Genomic DNA, 23,384 nt, shown 5'->3' with positions numbered 1-23,384 from the left:
TGCGGTACTCCGCTTGTGAGCCATTGCCAGTCTGAGTATTGGCCCTTCACTCCAACCCTCTGTTTTCTGCCCGCCAACCAGAGTTTAATCCATCGGTATACATCCCTCTCCACCCCGTGGTTCCACAGCTTCTTAAGCAGCCGTTCGTGGGGTACCTTGTCGAAGGCTTTTTGGAAGTCGAGGTAAATGATGTCTATGGGTTCCCCTTTATCCATCTGGCTGTTTATTCCCTCAAAGAAGTGTAGTAAGTTCGTGAGGCATGACCTTCCCTTGCAGAAGCCATGCTGGCTCGCCCTCAGCTGCCCATTTTTTTCTATGTGCTCGCAGATGCTGTCCTTAATCAGTGCTTCCATCATCTTACCAGGAACCGAGGTCAAGCTCACCGGCCTGTAGTTTCCCAGGTCACCTCTCGATCCCTTCTTAAAGATAGGCATGACATTTGCTATTTTCCAGTCCTCCAGTGTTGGATCCTCCTCCACTGGTATTCCACTATCTTCTCTTGTACATCTATACTTATTCCCTTAGTGCTCTGATCTCCTCCCATGGTTTTCAATATCACCTGTGTGCTGAACTCTCAGATCTACCTCTCCACACCAGAAATCTCGACAGGAATCCAGGCCTGAGCCTCAGCATGCCTGTCCATTGCTGTCTGGATGTCCCACCACCACTTAAAACCGAACATGGCTAAGACTGAGTTACATATCCTTTCGCCTAAACCTACCTCTCCTCTCCCCGCTTTCTCTATCTCAGTGGATAACGCTAACCTCCTCCCTGTCTCATCAGCTCACAACTTCAAGGTCATCTTTGACTCCTCCCTCTCTTTCTCTGCACAAATCGAACAGACCACTAAAACCTGTCATTTCTTTCTCTATAATATCACCAAAATCTGACCCTTCCTTTCAGAGCACTCTACACAAACCCCGATCCACACTCTTATCACCTCTTGTCTACTTCTCACAGGTCTTCCATTAAACTATCTCTCTCTCCTTCAATCCATGCAAATTTATGATGCACAATTTTTATTCTGCAGTCTTTATGCTCACATTGCCTCTCTTCCCAAGTCATTTCATTGACTGCCTCTCCATTTCCACATACAGTTCAAACTCCTCTTATTGACTTACAAGTGCATTCACTTGGCAGTTCCTCAGTATTTTTCCTCTCTTATCCCTCCCCCCCTGGAACTCCATTCATCAGGCAGGTCTCTCATATCTGTATCCTTCTGCTCTACTGTCAGCTCCAGACCACTTTCCTTCTCTCTTACTACACCATACACCTGGAACAGACTGCCTAAGTCAGTACATCAAGCTCCATCCCTGGAAGTATTCAAATCAAGGCTAAAGTCCACTTTTTGAGGTTGCTTTTAACTCCTAACCTCCACTTGCTTGTAAAGCACCCATGCCTGAGAAACTCCCTGACTTGTCTTGTGTGCCTCTTTGATTAGATTGTAAGCTCTACTGAACAAGGACTGTCTCTTGAATGTTGTAATGTACAGCACTGCGTACATCTAGCAGTGTTATAAAAATAATAGATACAAGTGGTAGTACCTCTCAGCACCCTGAAGAGCTCCAACCCCTGAGTCTCTCATTCCCTAGCATCCTGGAGAGAAGCAGCATCTCAATGTCACCCCCTCTCCGTACCCTGGAGACCTGCATCCCTTTGCTTTCTTGCCCTCGCAGCACCATGGAGACTAAAGACCCTCACTGCCTCACCTTCTCAGTTCCCTTTATATCTGTGCCCCTTCCTGTCTCCCCCTCTCTGCACCCTGGAGAACTACAGCCTCTCATTCTATCCCTCCCTCTCAACATCCTGGTGAGCTGCAGCTTCTCATTCTCTCCCCTTCTCGGGACTCTGGAGAGCAGCAGCACCTCAATGCCTCCTTCTCACCACACCCTAGAAATCTGCAAAATCTTGCTATTTCACCTCCAGCACCCTGGAAAACAGCAGCCCCTCAGTATCTCCCTCTCTCAACATTCTGGAGAGCAGCAGCCTCTCACACTCTCTCCCTCTCAGGATACTGGAGAGCTCCAACCTTTTTCCCTCTTACCAGCCTTGAAGCTGCAGACCTTCATTGTCCTCCCTCTCAGCACCCTGGGGAGCTCAAGCTCTTCACTGTTTCCCCCATCCCCAGCCCGCAGCACCCTGGAGAATTGCGGTCCCTCACTGTTTTCCCCTTTCATCATCCTGGCGAGCTCCAAACCTCCATTTTAATCTCCCCCCAGGACTCTAGAGAGCAGCATCAGCATCTCAATGCCACCTCTCTACACCCTGGAAAGCTGCACATCCTTGTTATTTCACCCTCTAGGACCCTGGAGAGCAGCAGCCCCTCATTGTCTCCTCTTGTCAACACCCTGGAGAGTTCCAACCCTTCAAGCTCTCCCCTCCTCTCAGCACCCTGGAGAGCTCAAGCTCTTCACTGTTTCCCATCTCAGCACCCTGGAGAACTGCGGCACCTCACTGTCTTTCTTTGTCAGCACCTTGGAGAGCTGTAGTCCATTGTCTCCCCTCTTCAGCACCCTGTAGAACTGCATCCCATACTATGTCCCTATCTCAGCACTCTGGAAAGCATCAATCTAATCTAGTCTAATCTTCAAATTCTGGGTTGCTCTAGTCTATGCCTATCTAAGTTCAAGTTTACACCCCAGCACCCTGGAGAGCTCCCTACTGTCTCTCATTTTCAGCACCCTGGAAAGCTCTAACCCCTCTCTTTCTCCACTGCTCAGCATCTTGGAGAACGCAACCCTTCACTATCTCCCCTACTTCCGTTAAATTCCTAGGCTTACTCTGCCACTCATGCAGTCACTTTTTGTACCTTGCCCCCTTCCTTAAGGGTGAGCTGTTACATTGCTGAAAATGCCTTGCACCCTGAGACCCCTTTCCCAGAATGTTCTCTCTTTTAATACATGGATACCTAAAGCCCTCAGTAGGGCGTTAGGGGTCTCTTCAGCTCTTCAGTTCCTGATAGATAAGTTTTCAAAGCCATTTAGCTTCCCTAGCAGGCTAGGTCAAGGCCTTGAAAAATGATGAATCAAATAGTTTTAGCCAAATTCTGATTGGGTCGGGGGTGAAAGAATGAAGTTCAGTGGCTAACACTGATTTTCAGAATTAGCTATCTAATTGGCAGGTCAACTTTAGATACTACAAGAACAGGCCTAAATCTGGTAGGCCAGACCTGCTCCAGCCCAACTGTAATATAGAAACAAAAGCCCCCATCTGATCTCCCTCACTCTTGACAGTAGTTACAAAAAGATGCTCTATCATCCTATCATGGTATAACCAAAAAAATGAACTGCTCTGCCATCTACCCCCAGACGGTCCCAATAAAACAAAGCTGTTGCTATCCCAGCACCCTCCCAACCCACAATGTCATCCCTGAAGTTCCAGTGGAACTAAAGTTTCCTAGAATTTGCCTTTTCTCTCGGTATCCCACCTTTCCCCCTCCCCCTCCCATTCCTAAGGATGAAAATACCCTTCACTCCACTTTACATACACTTGAAGAGCTCCCTTGAATATATAAAAAGGTGGATTGGCTGGCTAGAGTTGAGGGGAGGGCATCTAGTCCTGCAGATTAGGTACAGGGTCAACGTCGATGGAAAAGCCAGCTGAAACTGTGCTCTGTTAAAGAAGCTACCCCCTTCCCCCTACTTATTAGGAAAGGTGATAGGGTCCACCCAAACCAAATGTTATGTCAGGAAAATACAAGTGTGCCAATTGCAGTGACTAATTTTTAGTCTCTTTGGACTGTGTTTGGACGGGTTGCACCAGTTGTAAACATTCAGCCAAATAGCTCGTCTGAATTAAGTATCTCAATAAATGCTTTTATTTCTGACGATTGTGGTTTTTTGTTTTTGTTTCAAGGATAGTCAAGGCTTCAGATCCTTGAAAGATTCCAGGAGATTGCTCGGGAGTTTGGGTTATTGGATGGCCTCTGCATTTAATCAGGGCTACAATTCTGTCTCAATTTTCTGTATTTTTATCCTTTTATTGTACTAGTATTATTTTAAAAAAATCAAGCTGCTGTTTTGCAAGCCCGTGAATATCTTGTACTAATGGCTGTAGGCCGGCAAGCAGATTTTCTAAACGACACCACCTTTCAAATTTTGGAAGAGGGCCAGGAGGGCACCTCAGGCACAGAGAGCACCTGCCAACAGATCCAGTATAACATCATACAACACCTGCAAGACGTTCAAAATGAAATCCTATACACTGCTTACTCCCTCCGTCTTTTGCAGCATGGGAAGTTTTACTCATAGGGAGTGGCATTGAATGCTTTGGATACTGCCTTTACATTGCTCCTCTCCCCCCAAGCTGCACTTGTATACAAATTGTCCTGTCAATTAAGGTTCCTAATTCTGGATCTGTCAGTGTGTTTGTTTATAGGATAGGAGTGTTGTCTCAGGACTTCCTGTCAATGTGGCTGAGTTGGTTCTGGTTCCAATGGCCCACTAGGGATAGTACAGATATTCATGTAGCCCTCTGCTCTAACTTCTGTTGGGACTGTTCAAGGTATAACTCGTAGATCTGATTCCATCACTGGAATTCCTCTAACCTTTTTCTTTGCTTTTCTACAGGAACTGGGTAGGATCTAAAGAGAGGCGCACAGCAGACTTAAGTCCAGCTGCTAACTATGACCAGTAATCCTCCTCCCGACAGGTGAGTCTGAGAAGGCTTTGGGCTCTGTTTCGGAAGGATAAACTAGTTAAAGTGGCTGGATGTGGTTACTGCAAGATGTGTGTGTGATGAACTTCCAGGGCTTTGCGCTTAGGATACACAGATGTAATAGTCAGGTGTAGCGAGAGAGAGTCTGTAAGTGCTGAATTGAGGTAGTGGCCAGAGATAGAAGGATTCTGGGGTGGATAAGGAGAAATGGAACTAGTAGAAAAAAAGCAGGCCAGTATGAAGGTTGTTGGGAATGGAAAGAGAGAAGCTAGAGGCAGCTAAAACGGTGTGAGACATGCATGAAAAGCCTTATGAGATGAGACTCGGGGACCTTGGGGAAGAGAGAGTAGAATGGAAAGCTACAGAACTGGCATTATGATATGAAGCTCCAAGGATTGTGGGGGAAGGGATGCCACTCAGGAACAATCTCTGGAAATATTTTCTACAGAAAACAGTGACATAAGAAACAGAGATATAAAGACCGAGGACTGCAAGGCTGCCGCAAGAAGTCATGGCCGCCATTTTGATGAGGAAGCTGAGGGGGCAAGAGCAAGTAGGGTTCACTCTTGATTCCAACACCCCCACTGGACCACCAGGGATGCTAGGTAGACACAGGGGGCCTATGAAAATTGGGGGGGGGGGGGTTGAAGGGATTGGGGGGGCCTATCCTTGCCTGAGGGAGGGGGGGATCTGAAGGGGGGTGTTCTGGAAGGGTAGGAGGGGGATCAGAGGGGCTGGGAAACATATTAAAGGTTTATATGGGTCTGGGTAATATTCAACCAGGGTCTACATACCTCTGTTACTTGGGTCCCGGCTGAATATCATCTGGGACCCGCAAAAGCTCCAGCAGCCACTGATTTTCCAACTAGTGGCAGATATACAGTGATGATGCCCAGACATGGCTTTGCACTGAATATCTGAGCCTAATTTAGCTGGAAATAAGTCAGCATTTTTTAAAAAAAACAAAAACCTGCAGATTGCACTGGCTGAATATTTTTAATTTATTTGACTGGCTGCAAATATAAACAAAAGTAAAATCTATGTGGTTTATAATTTAAAATGGGGAAGGAGAAGTATCTGTAACACAAAAGACAAACCATACATAACAAAAATCTTACAAAGAATATCATCTCAACTCAGTTAATACATTGTAGATACATAAATTCAAAGAAATCAACAATCAATTATCATCACAATACAAACACGATAAAGTACCTCCCAACACTCCCTCCCCCCTTCCCATCCCCCCTTCCCCCCTCCCCCCTCCCCCTATCCCATCCCAAATATTACTAATAAATAGTGCTTCACTTTCTGATTACAAATGTAATGAGTTCACTCCAAAACTGCCTGCTCTGACTGATAATTCCCAAATTTACTGTTTTTTTATAAGATGGGGAGGTCGCCCTAGCTTCCATAATCATAAGAGCCTGAAATGCTGCCCTCCAATGCCAAAATGAGGGTGGACTTTCTTCCAATCAATGTTGTAAAATACATTTTGACCTATAATAAAGGATTTACAAAATAATTCCCTAACCCCTTTCTTAAAAATCCTGTCCCATTGAAGAAATAATACCATCTGGGGGGAAGGAACCACAATCCTAGAAATAATTGATCCAAGAAAAACACAAACAGCATTCCAAAATTTCAGAATTTTGGGACATAACCAAAAAGCATGACCCAATGTATTATCCATTTTTTTACATTTTAGGCATATTCTTGTCTCAACACAACCAACTTGAGAAACATAAGCTCTCATAACCATTCGAAATAGAGTCTTTCTATAATTAAGAAAATGCCTAATTGAAGAGCTTTTTCTATTGTTACCTCACTAATTTCCACTCCCAATTCCTCAGTCCACTTATCTGTAATCCGTTTATAGCTCATATGTGGATATACAAAATCAAGGGTCTTTTTAAAGTATGAAATTGAGGGTAGAGCTTCCAGATGTTCAAACAAAGTTCCCAGTCTATATCCCACTCCCAGTGTCAAACCTTCCTTTTCCAGTGTGGTAATATCATGAACTAATTGCGTATAAGCCTCACACCCAAATTAGTCAATAATACATCAAATGAAATTATATTGTTGTCTTCTCCCACAAACGAAAATATATGTTCCAACAAAGAATCTGCCCATCTACGAATAGGAGTCTGTTCCATACCAGGAGGAAAGGTGGAATTCCCCACTATTGGAAGAGAGTCAGTATGGGGTCCCTTGATTTTCCAAACCTTCATCAAGCAGTCCATATCATCGTCATATATTTCAATATCAGATGATCCCTATAATCAATAAGTATATTATAAAGAGATGTTTGTAGAAGAAAATGAAGGTTCAAAGGCCGAAAAAGAGAGTGTTCCATCTCACACCATGTATATTCCAAAGTTCCAAGAAACCAATCTCTAAGATATCAAAGGCCACAAACCAAATTATACAAATAAAGATTAAGCACCCCATCCCTCCCCTTTTCCATCTCCCCATCATATAATCCAACCTCAATTTAGATTTTTTTTCCACTTTCAAAAAAAACATTGTAAAACAGAAGCCAAAGCAACAAGATCTGTCTTCTTAATCCACACTGGTAACTGTTGGAGAGTATATAAACAGCACGGAAAAATGATCATCCCATAAAGTGTTATTCTCCCACTCAATTGCAATGGCAACGAAGCCCATATTTCTAGCCGACGCTTAGTATCCTCCAAAAGACGAGTAATATTACATTCATAAAGTCTACTCAGATCTATTGGCAAACGAATACCTAGATAATTAAAGTCATTACCTGCTCAACGTAAAGGAAAAGACCCTGGCCACAATTCTTTAGTCTGGGATAATGTTGCCATAGCTTCTGATTTAGAGTTGTTTAAAGCAAATCCTGAAAAATCCCCATATTCACATATACTTTCTAACAAAATCGGGAACGAGGAAACCAGATCAGTGAGATGTACCAATAAATTATCAGCAAATGCTGATATTTTAAAATGTTCTGACCCCAAACGTACCCCAGTGATTTCCAGATTGCCAAGAATTTCACGTGTAAGAGGATCCAAGGTAAAAACAAACAACAACCAATAAAGGGAATAGTAAGAGCAAAGAGATCATTGTTCAAAAGTACAAAACCAACAAGTAAAAGTATCAGAGAAAACAAGGGGAGGCAAAGTAAACAAAGCAGAAGAGCAAACAGGAAACTTTTGCACAGTGAAAGGAGGAGGAACAATCTTCTTTAAATATTTATCAGTGGTTGGTACAGCTCTATTTATTTTTCTGTATACTCTATGTTCTATTAGTGAATTTAAGGGGATCAGTCACCAATTTGCTTGCAAGGCACAAGGCGGCATTTAAAGGTGGATATAGACAACAGAGAGTCCGACTCAGGTTACTGTGTAAATACGAGCCTGTACGGTGAGGTGTTAACAGTGGAATTCTCTCTGCAGATACAAAGCTGTCTGGCTCATTTTCTTCACCCTGGGCCTGGGTACTTTGCTGCCATGGAACTTCTTTATGACTGCCACTATGGTAAGATCTCTCTTACTGTTGCCTGATTGTGCAGATAATGACAGGATTATGTATACAGTATATTGTCATGACAGAACTCTGATATACTGTACTGTTTTTCACATTACTAAAAACATACAAAAGCAAATTTTCATGTGCTGAATGCCATTCAGCTACAAATACCATCTGACTGCAGATATGTGTGAGTGGGTCCTTTCACAGCATAGGCTCCTCCCCTCTCCTGTGTGGAAGGCTCCTTTCTCAGTACTGAGCATAGGCTCCTCCCCTCTCCTGGGTGGAAGGATTCTTTCTCAGCACTGAGCATAGGCTCCTCCCCTCTCCTGTGTGGAAGGATTCTTTCTCAGTACTGAGCATAGGCTCCTCCCCTCTCCTGTGTGGAAGGCTCCTTTCTCAGTACTGAGCATAGGCTCCTCCCCTCTCCTGGGTGGAAGGATTCTTTCTCAGCACTGAGCATAGGCTCCTCCCCTCTCCTGGGTGGAAGGATTCTTTCTCAGCACTGAGCATAGGCTCCCCCTCCTCTCCTGGATGGAAGGATTCTTTCTCAGCACTGAGCATAGGCTCCTCCCCTCTCCTGTGTGGAAGGATTCTTTCTCAGTACTGAGCATAGGCTCCTCCCCTCTCCTGGGTGGAAGGATTCTTTCTCAGCACTGAGCATAGGCTCCCCCTCCTCTCCTGGGCTTGAGTATAGACTCTTCTTCTAAGTGAGTGGCATCTTTCTCAGCTCCTCCTGGAGGGTTGTGTATTTTCAATCCTGGGCATAGGCTCTTCTCCTCTCCTGGATGGGTGGCTTTTTTCAAAGGCCTAGGCACAAGCTCCTCTCCTCCAGTCGCCTCCCCTGGGTAGGTGGCTCCTTCCCTCTCCTGGTTGGGACTCCTTTCTCAGGCCTGGCTGCAGGTAGTTCTCTATTCCTTTGTGGATAATTCTCTTCTTAGGTGTGGGTACAGGGTGCTTTCCTCTCCCAAGTATGTGACATCTCTGTCAAGGTTGAGCATGGGTTGCATCTCCCTACTGTGTGGATGTAAGTGGTCCTCCCTACCTGATGAATAGCTCCTCTCTCAGTGTTGAACACAGGGTAGCTTCTCTCTTCTGGGTGTATGGTTCCTTTCAGTGGACTGAGTATTAGCTGCCCCCCTCTCTAGGGCAGATGGTTTCTCCTCTCTCCTAGATGGGCTGATAACTTGACAGATCTCTATCCCAGGTAAATGACACATTTATCAAGACTAGTTAAAGAAGAATCCTTTTTCCCTGTGGATGGCTCCTTTTTCAAATTTGATTACAGGGTTGGGTACAGGCTACCCCTCTCTGAGGGCTGAGCAAAAGCATCTCCTCTGTCCTTACTGAGTGACTTTTCTAGCAGGGAATCTCAGTTTTGATGTTGGATGCAGAATGCTCCTGGGTGGATGTATTCTCTCCAATATTCAGGTATAGACTGCTTCTCTGTCTCAGCTGGGTTGCTTCTCTCAAGCTTGAATGCAGGATGCTCTTCTCTCTTGCATGGGATACGTCTTTCCTATGGTTAGATGCTGCTGTATCCTGAATAGGAACCTCACTCTTAGACTTGGTCACGGATATGCCTCTCTCCCTAAGTGGACAGCTTCACTCTTGTTTGTAGGCAAAGGATGGCTCTTCTTTCTTTGGTAGATGACTCCTTTCTCAAGGCTGGGTGCAGAATGTTCCTCTCTCGGAGCTAGATGCAGTGTGACTCTCCCTGGATAAGTGACTACCTTCTTAAAGAAAAGCACAGGGTGCCCCTCTTCCTTGGGTGTCTTCTCCTTCCTGGGTGGGTAAAGGGTGCACATCATTCCTGAGTAGATGGTTGCTCGCTCCCTAAGTGAGTACTGTAGTTCCTTTCTCTAGATCGGGTGCAATATGTTCTTCTTACTTTGAATGAATGGTCTTTGTCTCAAGGCTTGCTCACTCTTCCTTCTCTGTTGATGCAGTATTTCACCGAACGCCTAGCTGACCCCACAAATGGAACTACCTTAGACCGGAGTGCTGTTAACATCACCACCTCAGAACCAATCTCCAATATCTCCATCCCAAAGCAGAACTATCTTCAGGCCAAGTTCAATAATGTCATGACCCTATGTGCCATGCTGCCCCTCCTCATCTTCACCTGCCTCAACTCTTTCCTTCACCAGAGGTGAGTGAGCCTTCTGCTCGGTGTTTGGTGGTTGAGATGTCCCGGTTTTGGGTGCATTAGAATCCGTTCTACTTTTTCTCCTTCAGGATCTCTCAGAAGGTTCGGATCCTTGGCTCTTTGGTCGCCATTCTTGTTGTGTTCATGCTGACTGCATTGTTTGTGAAAATTTCCTTTGAGCCTCTTACTTTCTTCATCCTCACCATGATTAAAATAGTGTGCATCAACTGTGAGTACCTTGGCCTTCTGTAATATCATGTTAATCCTATGGTGCTGGACTGTCAAAGGTCATCTCCTATTGAAATAGGGAATGGCAGAGAAGCGATGAGTGTGGGGGGGAGCATGAGTCCTTCAGTCCTGGTCTCTCCCCGCAGGAGCTGCTCTCGGTAGGCATAATCTTTAGAGGGGTAAACAGTAACCTGAGTAAGGGAGATGGGGACAGTTTTCAGTCATTTATCGATCTGAGTTTAAGTTTCTGGCTATTAATTTTAGGGTTCTCTTTTGACTAACCAATTGTATTTGAGGGAAAAACTTACCATCTATATACTGACCAGATCCCTTTGCTCTTGGCAGGATTTTTCTTTGCTCCATCTCCCGTGACGCCTAACAAGATCCAGCTGACACAAGATCATATAGCCTTTAGAAAATTCTGAAAGACCTGGATTTTCCGTTTGGCTTTTGATCAGAGTGAAGAATGATTTAGTTGATCCCAAGGTTGATATGACTTTTTGGCCAGTGGTGCTTGAGTAACTGATTGTAAAACCGCTTAGATAACCTTGATAGGCGGTATATAAAACACCTAATAAACTTGAAACTTGGTGGAAGGTTGAGATACCCTGTACAAAGATTTTTCATAATAGAGCCTCTCTGTGACCGTATCCTTATAGTGGAAGATTTCCAACTTACCCAGTTGGTGGTTCTTCCATGGCCACATGTCCACATGGCATGAGAAAATTTGAATTGCAGACCAATTTTAAACTTCTTTCATGTGGAGTGGCATGAAAAGCTTACAAAGTTCAGAAGTTTCTTTTGATTCCAATAGACTTGGAAATATCATGACTGTGCATCAAATTTTAATAAACCATAAACCATCTCTTTCTGTTTGAATTTGGAAGAGTTTAAAAAAAAGATAAAACATCAAAAAAGAACACCATTTAAAATGTTATATATCAACTAGGGGGTCCTGTACAAATGTCGTGATATGGGATATTCTGCTCCTGCTCAATACAGCAGCTCTGAAATCTATGGAAACTATGTAGTTACTGTCCAAACCCAGGCTCCATCTGATGGCATCATCCCTAGGTTTATGGATTATTTAAAATTCAATATACCACCCGTCCTGTCAACATAACAGTGTGGTTTACTTTATAGGTCAGGATGAATATCCTGCTCTCCTCAGAGAACATGTTTCTTGATTGTGAGTGATCCATGCATTGAATCAATCAATAAAATAAATATTGGTCTTAACTAGATTGTATTGGACTAGATTGGAGGGACTGTCGCCTACATGTATCTGTTCAGGTGAACTGGTTAATATTGTGTATTTGGATTTTTAAAAGGTGTTTGACAAAGTACCTCATGAAAGACTTCTGAGGAAATTAGAAAGTCATGAGATAGGAGGCGAAGTCCTTTTATGGATTGAGAACTGGTTGAAAGACAGAAAACAGTAGATTTAAATGGTCAATATTCTCAATGGAGAAGGGTAAATAGTGGGGTTTCCCCTAGGGGTCTGTGCTGAGACCACTGCTTTTTAACATATTTATCAATGATCTAGAGATGGGAGTAACTAGTGAGATAATTAAATTTGCTGATGACTCAAAGTTGTTCAATCGCAAGACGATTGTGAAAAATCGCAAGAGGACCTTGTGAGACTGGTAGACTGGGTATCAAAACGGCAGATGACGTTTAATGTGAGCAAGTGCAAAGTGATGCATGTGGGAAAGAGGAACCCGAACTATAGCTACATAATGCTGGGTTCTGTGTTAGGAGTCACTGCCCAGGAAAAGGATCTAGGTGTCATTGTTAAGGATATGTTGAAACAATCAGCTTAATGTGCGGCGGCTGCTAAGAAAGCAAATAAAATGTTAGGAATTATCAAGAAAGGAATAGAAAACAGTTGAAAATGTTATAATGCCCTTGTATTGCTCTATGGTAAGGCCACACCTCGAATACTGTGTGTAGTTGTGGTCGCCGTATCTCAAAAAAAGATATAGCAGAATTAGAAAAGGTACAGAGAACGACAACGAAAATGATAAAAGGGATGGGCCAACTTCCCTATGAGGAAAGGCTAAAGTGGTTAGGGCTCTTCAGCTTAGAGATGAGATGACTCAGGAGAGGTAATGTAGAGGTCTATAAAATACTGAGTGGAGTGGAAAGGGTAGATGTGAATCACTTGTTCACTCTTTCCAAAAATGCTAGGACTAGAGGGCATGTGATGAAGCTATTAAGTACTAGATTTAAAACATAGAAACATAATGGCAGATAAAGGCCAAATGGCCCATTCGGTAATTAAACTCTGGAATTCATTACCAGAGAATGTGGTAAAATCAGTTAGCAGGGTTTTAAAAAGGTTTGGATACTTTCCTAAACGAGAAGTCCATAGGCCATTATTGAGATGGCTTTGAGAAATCCACTGCTTATTCCTAGGATAAGCAGCATAAAATCTGTTTTACTACTTGGGATCTAGCTAGTTACTTCTGACCTGGGTTGGTCGCTGTTGGAAACCTTCGATCTGTCCCAGTATCACAATTCTTATGTGAGCCAAGTATAGGACAATCAAGCCATTGTGACATCACTGATGAGGTTGGCTCTCAGGCATTGGTGGAATGAGGTATTGTGACATCAGAATCTCAGCTCTGGAATGCTTTGGGCACTTGGGACCTGGGTTGGCCACTGTTGGAAACAGGATTCTGGGTTTGATGGACCTTCGGTCTGTCTCAGTATGGCAATTCTTATGTTCTTATTGCATATGTCTACAACTGCTTAAGTAGCAGTGGTAAAGTATTGGGACAGGAGAAGATAGAGAAGGAGAAAATATAAAGGTGAAGGGAAGGGCGTTTGGGAAGCAAAAAGAAAGAGACCTGGGGAGAAGATTGGTTTATTACTTAATAAGTTTTATTATTGAAATTCTATTTTACAAATATTTGTATTTTTTACTGTATTATTGTATTTCGCTGATTGTCCAGCTCTTTTTAGTGTAAAGCACCTAGAACTTTTGGTTCTGGCGGTATAAAAGATTAAAGTTATTATTATTATTAAAAAGAAATCCTGTTGAAGAAGAATCAAGAAGATCTCCACTGCTGAACAATCAGGTTCTGACTACTGCTTCTGGAACCAGTGATTATGGACAGAGGACAGATGGTAGGCGATAGAAAACTGGAGACAAGTGATAGATGGAAGATGGTAGAAATTGGAGGGTAGGGAATGGGGATGAAATTTGATCTACTGCCTTTCTGTGGATATAATCAAAATGGTTTACACATTATATACAGGTACTTATTTTGTTCCTGGGGCAATGGAGGGTTAAGTGACTTGCCCAGAGTCACGAGGAGCTGCACTGAGGCTCAAACCCAGTTCCCCGTTGTCAGGACAGGACAGGTGGTAGGTGGAACAAGTGATTGCTAGTAGGTCATAGAGGTTATGGGATGGGTGATACAAGATTCAGCAGCTGGTAAAAGACATGAGGCATATGATAGATGGTAGAGGATAGTTGGTAGTAGAGGTTGGATGAGGAAGTAGAAATTTGATGCCAGAAAATACGAAATAGATGGTAGAAGTAGAGGATGGATGATTGGGTCGTAGAGAATGGGGCAGATGGTTGAGAATGTGGGGTGGACGGTAGATGTAGAGGATGGGTAACCAGGTGGTAGAGGACAGAGGGATTTGATAAGTGGTAGAGGCCCAGTTGAGAGTTAGGTGGGAGTTGATGGCCACTTTCAGGTCGTATTTGGTAAATGGTAGGTGGTAGGAAATGGTTAGAAATTTGCCAAGCAAGAGAAGATTATGCCATAAAATAAAAGCCATGAAACGATGCTAATTATCTTATTTCCATTCCCTTTATCTGTCTTCTCTGCCAGGCTTCGGTGCCATCCTGCAGGGAAGTCTCTTTGGCATGGCAGGACTGCTGCCGGCAAGTTACACGACTCCAATCATGAGTGGTCAAGGACTAGCGGGGACCTTTGCTGCCTTTGCCATGATTTGTGCCATCACAAGTGAGTAAGACTCTCCGCGATAACACTGTCACCATTGCCTATGAGTAACTGTCCTCTCAGGGTTTCCACAGCGAACATCTAACCCAGCTCCACAGGGAGAACATCTTTAAACCTACCAGAGACTTTTTTCCGTTTCTGACTAACTGACTTTCCCGCCAAAATTCAAATTGGTGGACTGCCCTGTTCCCAATCAGGTCAGTGAACACACTACCGGTATTTCCAAAGTCACGCTGCATACCCTGAAGAAAGCCACAGCATGATGGTTGAAATGTCAGTTTCTACTTGACAAAGACACAGCGAGACCCGGAAACCTGCCCAAAGCATGAGTAATTGTCCTCTGACACTGTCCCTCTCCTCTGAAATTAAGGCCCCTTGCTTTGATACCGCAGATTAGTAGCATTGTACTTACTGGCAAGAACACCCAGCACTGCTGGAATCCTCTGTAGTGAACGCTCTTTGCTCCATAATTCTTCTCATCACCGTTGCCTCCAGTGACACTCCTGTCCCTTCATTGGCTTCTTTGACTCTCACTTGCCCACTCTCTACTTCTTGCAGGTGGGTCGGAATTGGAAGAGAGTGCATTTGGTTATTTCATTACCGCCTGTGTTGTCATTCTTCTGGCTATAGTGGCATATATTGCTCTCCCAAAACTGGTGAGTGACCTTCTTTTCTCCCACAGAGATCTTAACCCTCACCTTATTGCTGTTATTCTTCACAGGGAATTCCTGATGCTCCCGGGGGGGGGGGGGGGGGGATGTTTCCATCAGGGTGATGGAGGGCTACAAGGGGGCCACAGAAAAGTTCTCAGCCCAACCAAGGAGAGAATGATGTGGAGCTATGAAACTTACCAGATATTCGATACTTTTCTTGACATTTTTCCTTTCATATCATCGAAACAAAGAGTGTCAAGAAAAGTGTGGAATAACTTGTACGTTTCATGACTCCACATCATTCTCTTCTTGGTTGGGCTGAGAACTTTTTAGTGGCCACTCGTACAATATCAAGTAATATGCAATGCCAAAGGTTGCCAGCTTGGGACGAGGTTTGATGTTGCTCTCATAGAACAAATTAAAAAATGGTAGCTCTGTTGACTGACCTAGTCGCATATTGAGTGTCAGGGGCTGCATGGATTGAAACACAACGCATTGTGTTATTTCAGGTGTGTTATGGGTTTGTGCTAGCTAAATAATTTAGGTCCTGATAAGGATTTGTGCTCTTAACTCTGGGAGTTGGGCTTCTAAATTGGCCTCATTGAAAATTTACTAGGGCTGAGTGCAGAAATGTATACTCAAAATTTCACTAAAACTCTTACATCTAGAAGCATAAAAAGTGGGTGGCAATAGGGCCAAATTTAGGATGAGGAAAAAAGTTAGCAGCGTAGCACTGATTTTTAGCACTAGGTTCATAAATCTAAGAGAATTAATTGACAGACCTAAATTTATAAGTTGCTAAGACTCCCAGATTTAGCTTACAATAGAGCAAAAATGTAGGAGCTTAGCTATTTTTGAAGGTCAGGCTCTTAGTTTCTTTTGTAAGTTTCTTAAAAAATAAACAGGACGCAAAGATGGGTTATAGGAACAGGGACGGCAGATATAACAGTATGGGAAATATTTACCTTTTAAGCTATATAGCATTCATGATATGTGATAAGAAGGCTTGGATTTAAGACTCTGGTGCTCTTAGGCAGGATTAGAGAGTAGGAAGGTGAGGGCACATCGATGGCGCTTTGAAGCAGCAATGATACATCACATTAAGAGAAGAAAGAGCGGACTCCTTTTCTGATCTGATGATCTATGGCCTTGAAAATGCTCCGTTTGCTTAGACCTCAGTCCGAGCCTGTTGAGAAATGGTGATGGTGGGCTATAAGCTCAGAAGTAATCTAGGGCCTCCTAGCGCGGGAAACCGTGCTGAATGGCCCACACTACTCCCGATGCTCACCGAGTTCCTATGAGCATTGGGAGCAGCGCGGTTTTGTAAAAGAGGGGGTAAGAGTAATTTAAGAGTTCCTTGAAAACGTTTCTCCTGAAGGACGCATTTGAAACGTAAATCCATTAGCCTGTCTTATCTAAACAATAGATCAGTTAATCCTACTATTTTTCTCTATTTTCATAAGACATTTTTTCTCATGTCCCCATCCCGTTATTTTTTTCCTTTTTTTCTTTACATTGTAGTTCTTCTCTCCCTCTCCCCTTATTCCTGTTAGTTGTTGTCCAAATATTGTCTTGCTTGTATTTTCAAATTGTTTTGTACTCCCAATCTGTATTATTATGTACAATGATGATCTGAACTGGAGACGTCTCAAGATTCCGAAACACATCAAGGTTGCCGATTATGCCGGCAGAATTCAAAGAAACACTGGCAGCCTTAGTTTCTGATTCCCATTCCAAAAGAGTGTTATCTAGATTTTTAACGCTTACAGTGAAGAATTTACTGCATTTTTAAGTGATTTCTATATCTGAGACCCCCAAGGGCCCTTCAGGAATGCTGACGCCTTCATTGACCCTGATCCATAAAAAGGTCCAGATCGCTAATTAATGTTAATATTATGATCTTGCTACTTTAGCTTACACTGGCACAGATTATTCCACGTGAATTAGGAGGGGAGGCGGTCAGTTAATAGCAACAGGTCATTGCTCAGAGCAATTGGCTTTGCCAGGGGTCAGCAAATACCAGGTCGTTGACCATATATCTTGGCATCAAGTACTTTAGCTAGATTGTGAGCCTTTGGGACAGAGAGGGTCGTTTTTCTCAAGTACCTAATTTCATTTTAGTTTAGGTCAGTAAAATGCAGGAGCGGTCGATCGAATCTTAAATCAACATAAACATTGTATGTTTGCTCACTTAGGCCCTCTTTTAATAAGGTGCGCTAAACGATTAGCGTGCGCTAAACACTAACAAAATTCTACTTTACGGAGAGGGTGGTGGACGCCTGGAATGCGCTCCCGAGAGAGGTGGTGGAGAGGAAAACGGTGACTGAGTTCAAAGAAGCGTGGGATGAACACAGAGGATCTAGAATCAGAAAATAATATTAAATATTGAACTAAGGCCAGGACTGGGCAGACTTGCACGGTCTGTGTCTGTATATGGCCGTTTGGTGGAGGATGAGTGGGGAGGGCTTCAAAGGCTGGGAGGGTGTAGATGGGCTGGAGTAAGTCTTAACAGAGATTTCGGCAGTTGGAACCCAAGCACAGAACCGGGTAGAGCTTTGGATTCTTGTCCAGAAATAGCTAAGAAGAAAAAATTAAAAAATTTAAATTGAATAATGGTTGGGCAGACTGGATGGACCATTCGGGTCTTTATCTGCCCTCATCTACTATGTTACTATGCCTGTTAGCATTTAGCCCGCACTAATCGTTAAAAGAGGGGGGTAAGATGATATATTTTGGCTAGCTGCTTTCTATAGAAATCTGACAGCTAGGACTCTCTCTGCACTAGGGCCTAATGATTTATTGCCGTAAATCTCCTTCTCCGAAGTTGTTCAATTTTTTTTTATATGACGGCACCGTCTCTCTTTCCCATTGCGTTCTACTATTCCAGTACCAATGGCTTTTCTGTTTTCACAATCAGGTTTCTTCTTGGTGTTGCTCTTTGGTTTTCATTTTTTTCGTTTAGAAATAACCATAAGCATGATTCTTATTATTTTTCATGTTTTATCCCATTTCATCGGTCCTATTTGTCCCCTCTAGCTTTTGTTTCAAGTTGTAATCCTTTTGGGTCCCCTGCAAGTGGGTTGAATACCTTTTAGGTATGTATGTTTGGTATCAAACAGATTCTTCTCCTTGACGTCTTTGTATTTTCACTGCTCCTAATGTTCATTATGGGTTTTTTCACTCTCTGGAAACTTCAATCCATTAGAGCATATTTTGATAGGTCAGCATTTAGACTCCTGGTACAATCCCTCATACTGAGTCAACTTGACTACTGCAACATAGCCTACCTAGCAATCTCCCAAAAGAATCTGCGACGATTACAATTAATGCAAAATGCAGCGGTCAGACTGATTTTCGGGCTGAAGAAGTTTGATCATATGACACCTTACTACCGACAGCTGCACTGGCTGCCGATGGAGGCACGCGTAAAGTTTAAGTTCGCTTGTTTCTGCTTTAAAGCACTATATGGACTAGCCCCTAAATATATAACTGACCTTTTCTCCTTCTCAGCCAACAAACATAAGAGAAGTTCACATTCGATCTTTGTTTCCCCTCCAGTTAGAGGATGTAAACTCAAAAGACACCATCAACACCTTCTCTCACATCAGGCAGCATTATGGGGTAAGGACCTAGAACAATTGCTTACGCCTACTACTTATGGGGAATTCAGGAAACGCCTAAAAACATATCTGTTCCTGAAATATCTAGGCAGCTGACCCATACAACTCTTTCTCCTCAATAACTTATCCCTTGACCCGTTAATCACTATCTTCCACCCTGTTAAGCTCAATCTATTTATACCTTCTTTTAATCTTTGTAAACCGCATAGAACTTCATGGTCCTGCGGTATATAAACTGTTGTTATCATTATTATTATTATTATTATTAGTCCTCACCGAGGGACGTAGGGTTTTCCCACTCGTATCCACATTGCTCACCCCCACTGATCAATATTCATTGATCCATCTCTCTTTTTAATTTTATTCACACATATTTTCTATATCCCACCATCACTTTGGGTCTACGTTCCACAATCTCACATCCGTGTTGTCACCATCCGCATTCACATGGTTATGATTCGCATCATTCTGTCACCATTTTTTCCATAAAGTATACATATCATAGTATTTAGATCAATGCTGTCTTGTTAAAATGTTTATTTTATTTTTATTTTTCCTCTAACTCTACTTTTCACTTCTCTATTACCCTCCAGGTACTTTAGTTAGATTGTGAGCCTTCGGGACAGTAAGGGAATTTTTCAAGTACCTTTCTTATTTCTAATCTTAATGTATATTTTCTGTAAACCGCTTAGAACCTAACGGATGTAGCGGTATATAAGAAATAAATTACATTACATTACATTACATTACATTACATGGACCATTTGGCCTTCATCTGCCATCATGTTTCTAGGTTTCTATAACCATAAAGCTCTATGACATCACAATGCAGGCAAAGAGCCTTAGCCAATGGGAAGAAGATATGCAAATGTTAAGAGCCTTAGCCAATAGGGAGAGGAGGAGATAGTGGATGCTGCAGAATTCTACTGTTCAACGGCTCCCCCTTCTGCTTCTATTCCTTTCTCTCCTCTCTTCTACCTTCCAAAGTATTTAGATCAATGCTGTCTTGTTAAAATGTTTATTTTATTTTTATTTTTCCTCTAACTCTACTTTTCACTTCTCTATTACCCTCCAGGTACTTTAGTTAGATTGTGAGCCTTCGGGACAGTAAGGGAATTTTTCAAGTACCTTTCTTATTTCTAATCTTAATGTATATTTTCTGTAAACCGCTTAGAACCTAACGGATGTAGCGGTATATAAGAAATAAATTACATTACATTACATTACATTACATATCTACATTAACATTCTTACACTAGGACCCCTGAGGAAGGAGTGTGTTTTCGAAGCACGGACCGTGTCGGGTCCCGGTTCTCCGCACAACTGAACCATATTTTGGATACAAACTGTTCCATGTTTTAAGGATTGCAAATTAAAGTCTTGTTTTTTTAATCAAGAACTTGGCATCCTGTACATTTTTGCTGCAGTTTTCCCTCTTTTTTGCGTGTTGCTTGACATTTTCACTGCAGTCTCTTTGGGGGTTTTTTGCTTGTTAATGCTGCATAAACATTTTGGCTAAAAAAAAAAAAAAAATAAATTGGCTGCCTGGTAAATTCTTTTTTGTGGGAGGAAGTGTGAAATCTTTCAAAGTTGAGACATTAATTTCTGCATTTTGGCTTCCTATGACTAGTTACAATCAACACAAATGCTCATATCTAAAAAGAGACACTTCCTTTGGCAATAATGTGCTGGAAATGGCTGATTGGTATCAGCGCTATTGTCAAAAATCCCAATAGATAAACTTCCAGCCCCTTCCAAGTAAAAATGATATCATCTGTAGATCATACCCATATCAACAAACGGTCATTAAAAAATAGGTGGGGGAAGTATATTTCTCCTGGAAATTGCCCCTAGAGAACTTGGCAAAGCTGGGCTCCATTCTTGTGTCAGTGAGTAAATAATTTGTTGCTAGAATTTCCCAACAAATAGAAGAAAAAAATGCGTTGTAACAAAGTTTTATTAGCTAGGGACACAATAAAAAGTGTTGGAGGGTTTCTGAGCATACCAGAACCATGCATCTAATATGTGTTAGTTCAATTGCATACCAAACAGGGTATGAGAGGAAAAGTGCTTAACCAGGACTCAAGAGAGGTAACTCATCACCACGGAGATGAAATCCCATAAAAGAACTACATCAACCCTAATAAAGGGATGAAAACAGTGATGGTGGAAGAAATGTAAAGAAGAGAAGAAAGAGGATGCAGGGAAACTGAAAATCAATATAGGAGGAATGAAGCAAGAAAAGAGTCCTCAGATTCAGACATACTTAGTCATCCTCACAGTCCTGCAATTTGCTCTCATAAGGCCCACAGAGCAAGTGCAAGGAGCAATGGTCATTGATCCCAGAAATTGAGGACTTGTTGAGATCATGAAGCAATAATAAGAACCCCATAGCCACGTTGCAACTGTTATGTGTAGGTAAAAGCATTAAAAAAGCTGTCAACGCATCAAGCCTCCACAGTTACGCAATGTCAACTATATAGAGCCAAGCACATTGCCCCTGGGAAACCAAAGGGTTGATAATTACATATTGCATCTCAATGGACTGCAGGAACCCTTTCAATTCAGCAGGCTGGTGTATTATAGGTCACACACATGTGGGCAGGATACGGTAAGCTGAATTTGGCCCCAGTATCCTTAAGGGACTGCCCCAATTGCAAAAATCCTTTCACTTGGCCAGATCCTGAACAACAAGAATACACCATCCTTGGTAAAGGAGTCGCGGCCTTTCTTTGACTGTCTCCATAATCTTGAGAGCATGTGAAATTTTGAGCAATTTTACCACCACCAACCAGCCCCAGATGCTTCACAGATGGAATCGGCTTTGATGGAGCACGATAGAGCCTCTCAGTCTCGAATGGGACTGGTAGTTGTAAGTCCAGCAAATTTTGGGAGTAGCTCAGCTAAAAATGCCCTGAGCTCCCTCTGTGAGACTGAATGCACAAATATTGTTGCAGCTATTCCGGCTTGCCAAATCCTCGACTTCTAATAATAGTAATAGCTTTATTTATATCCCGCCATACCTTGCAGTTCCGAGTGGTTTACATTAAGATAAACTGCATAATATGCAGAGAGAATACATCACAATACATAGCGTGAAAATGTTTATGTTTATTAAAAACTTTATATACCGTGTAACAGCCCAAAAAAATCCAAGCAGTTTACTTTGTTTTCAGAGCCCAGCAGAGGAGAGGCAGCGTGGGAGCCCTGCTCCGCCCCTCCCCCCGACCAGCAAAAGACCCGAAATCATCCCCTGCAGCAGCGGACTTTCACTTCTTCTTCCAGAGCCCAGCAGAGGAGAGGAAGCTCGTTTTCAGAGCCCGGCAGAGGAGAGGCAGCGTGGGAGCCCTGCTCCGCCCCTCCCCCCGACCAGCAAGGGACCCGATTTCACCCCGCAGCGAGAACTCTTAATTTCAGAACCCAGCAGAGGAGAGGCAGCGTGGGAGCCCTGCTCCGCCCCTCTCCCGACCAGCGATTCAACCCCTGCAGCAGCAAACTTTGTTTTCAGAGCCCAGCAGAGGAGAGGCAGCGTGGGAGCCCTGCTCCGCCCCTCCCCCCGACCAGCAAGGGACCCGATTTCACCCCCTCAGCGAGAACTCTTAATTTCAGAGCCCAGCAGAGGAGAGGAAGCGTGGGAGCCCTGCTCCGCCCCCCTCCCCGACCAGCAAGGGACCCGATTTCACCCCTGCAGCAGCAAACTTTCGTTTTTCAGAGCCCAGCAGAGGAGAGGCAGCGTGGGAGCCCTTCTCCGCACCTCTCCCCGACCAGTGAGGGACCCAATTCCACCCCCTGCAGCGCGGTCATTAGTTTTAGAGTCCAGCTCCCCAATCTGCGAGGGACCAGACTCACCAAACGCCACCACAAGTTGAGTCTAAACACATAGGCGATTACCTTCACCAGAGAGGAGAGCGATCAGAAGCTCTCACCTTCTTCAAAAAAAATCCCTCTCATAAACTCTAACACCATTGCCTCAACTCTAACCAAAGAGTTACAAGATCCAAAGAATCATCCACCACACAAACAAAATGGAAAATCACGCATACAAAATCACACTAGCCCTCCTAATACTCTCTCTACTTACTTCAAACTGGCAAACCACAGGATATCACATATCACCCATCCCAATTCTGACATCAACCTTCAGACAACCACATCCACCCAGAAAAATCCACACCACCAGAACCCTAACATCCTGTCCACTGATCAGCCTAGACCACATTCCCACGGTCTGGGGAAAACGACCTCCACCAAAACATAATACTACCTCGCAAAGACAACAAGCACCAGCAAATAACTTCCTCTACCTCAATCGCAACCTTAACTCCAACACAAAATACACCTCGCTAACCTGTGCCTACATGAATATAAGGTCAATAAACCCAAAAGCAAATCTAATCAAAGACTGGATAATCAAAGAACAACTAAACTGTCTCTTCCTAGCTGAAACCTGGCTAACATCCAACACGGACCCATGCATAACCGAATTCTGCCCCACAGGTTACAAAGTAGAAATGGTATGTCGAGAAAACAAACGAGGGGGTGGCTTAGCGATTCTAGTAAAAAACAATCTCAACCTAAAAGTGCTACACAAACAATCAAC

General features: G+C 43.2%; 1 protein-coding gene across 9 annotated transcripts in view; it reads left to right on the top strand.

The window, feature by feature from the left end:
* Positions 1–23,384, top strand: part of SLC29A1 (solute carrier family 29 member 1 (Augustine blood group)) — a 192,128-nt gene that overhangs the window by 102,528 nt on the left and 66,216 nt on the right. For all 9 annotated transcript variants that reach the window (XM_033936602.1, XM_033936595.1, XM_033936600.1 and 6 more), the window contains 6 exons: positions 4,569–4,650; positions 8,082–8,163; positions 10,104–10,306; positions 10,393–10,532; positions 14,380–14,514; positions 15,070–15,167. In XM_033936602.1, the coding sequence (XP_033792493.1) occupies positions 4,625–4,650; positions 8,082–8,163; positions 10,104–10,306; positions 10,393–10,532; positions 14,380–14,514; positions 15,070–15,167 (684 nt within the window). In that variant the 5' untranslated portion in view covers positions 4,569–4,624. The remainder of the gene's footprint in view (positions 1–4,568; positions 4,651–8,081; positions 8,164–10,103; positions 10,307–10,392; positions 10,533–14,379; positions 14,515–15,069; positions 15,168–23,384) is intronic.

Source organism: Geotrypetes seraphini, chromosome 3 (assembly GCF_902459505.1).
Source record: "Geotrypetes seraphini chromosome 3, aGeoSer1.1, whole genome shotgun sequence".
NCBI lineage: Eukaryota > Metazoa > Chordata > Amphibia > Gymnophiona > Dermophiidae > Geotrypetes > Geotrypetes seraphini.
The sequence above is the reverse complement of the archived record's forward strand: the minus strand, read 5'-3'. Positions and strand labels throughout refer to the sequence as shown.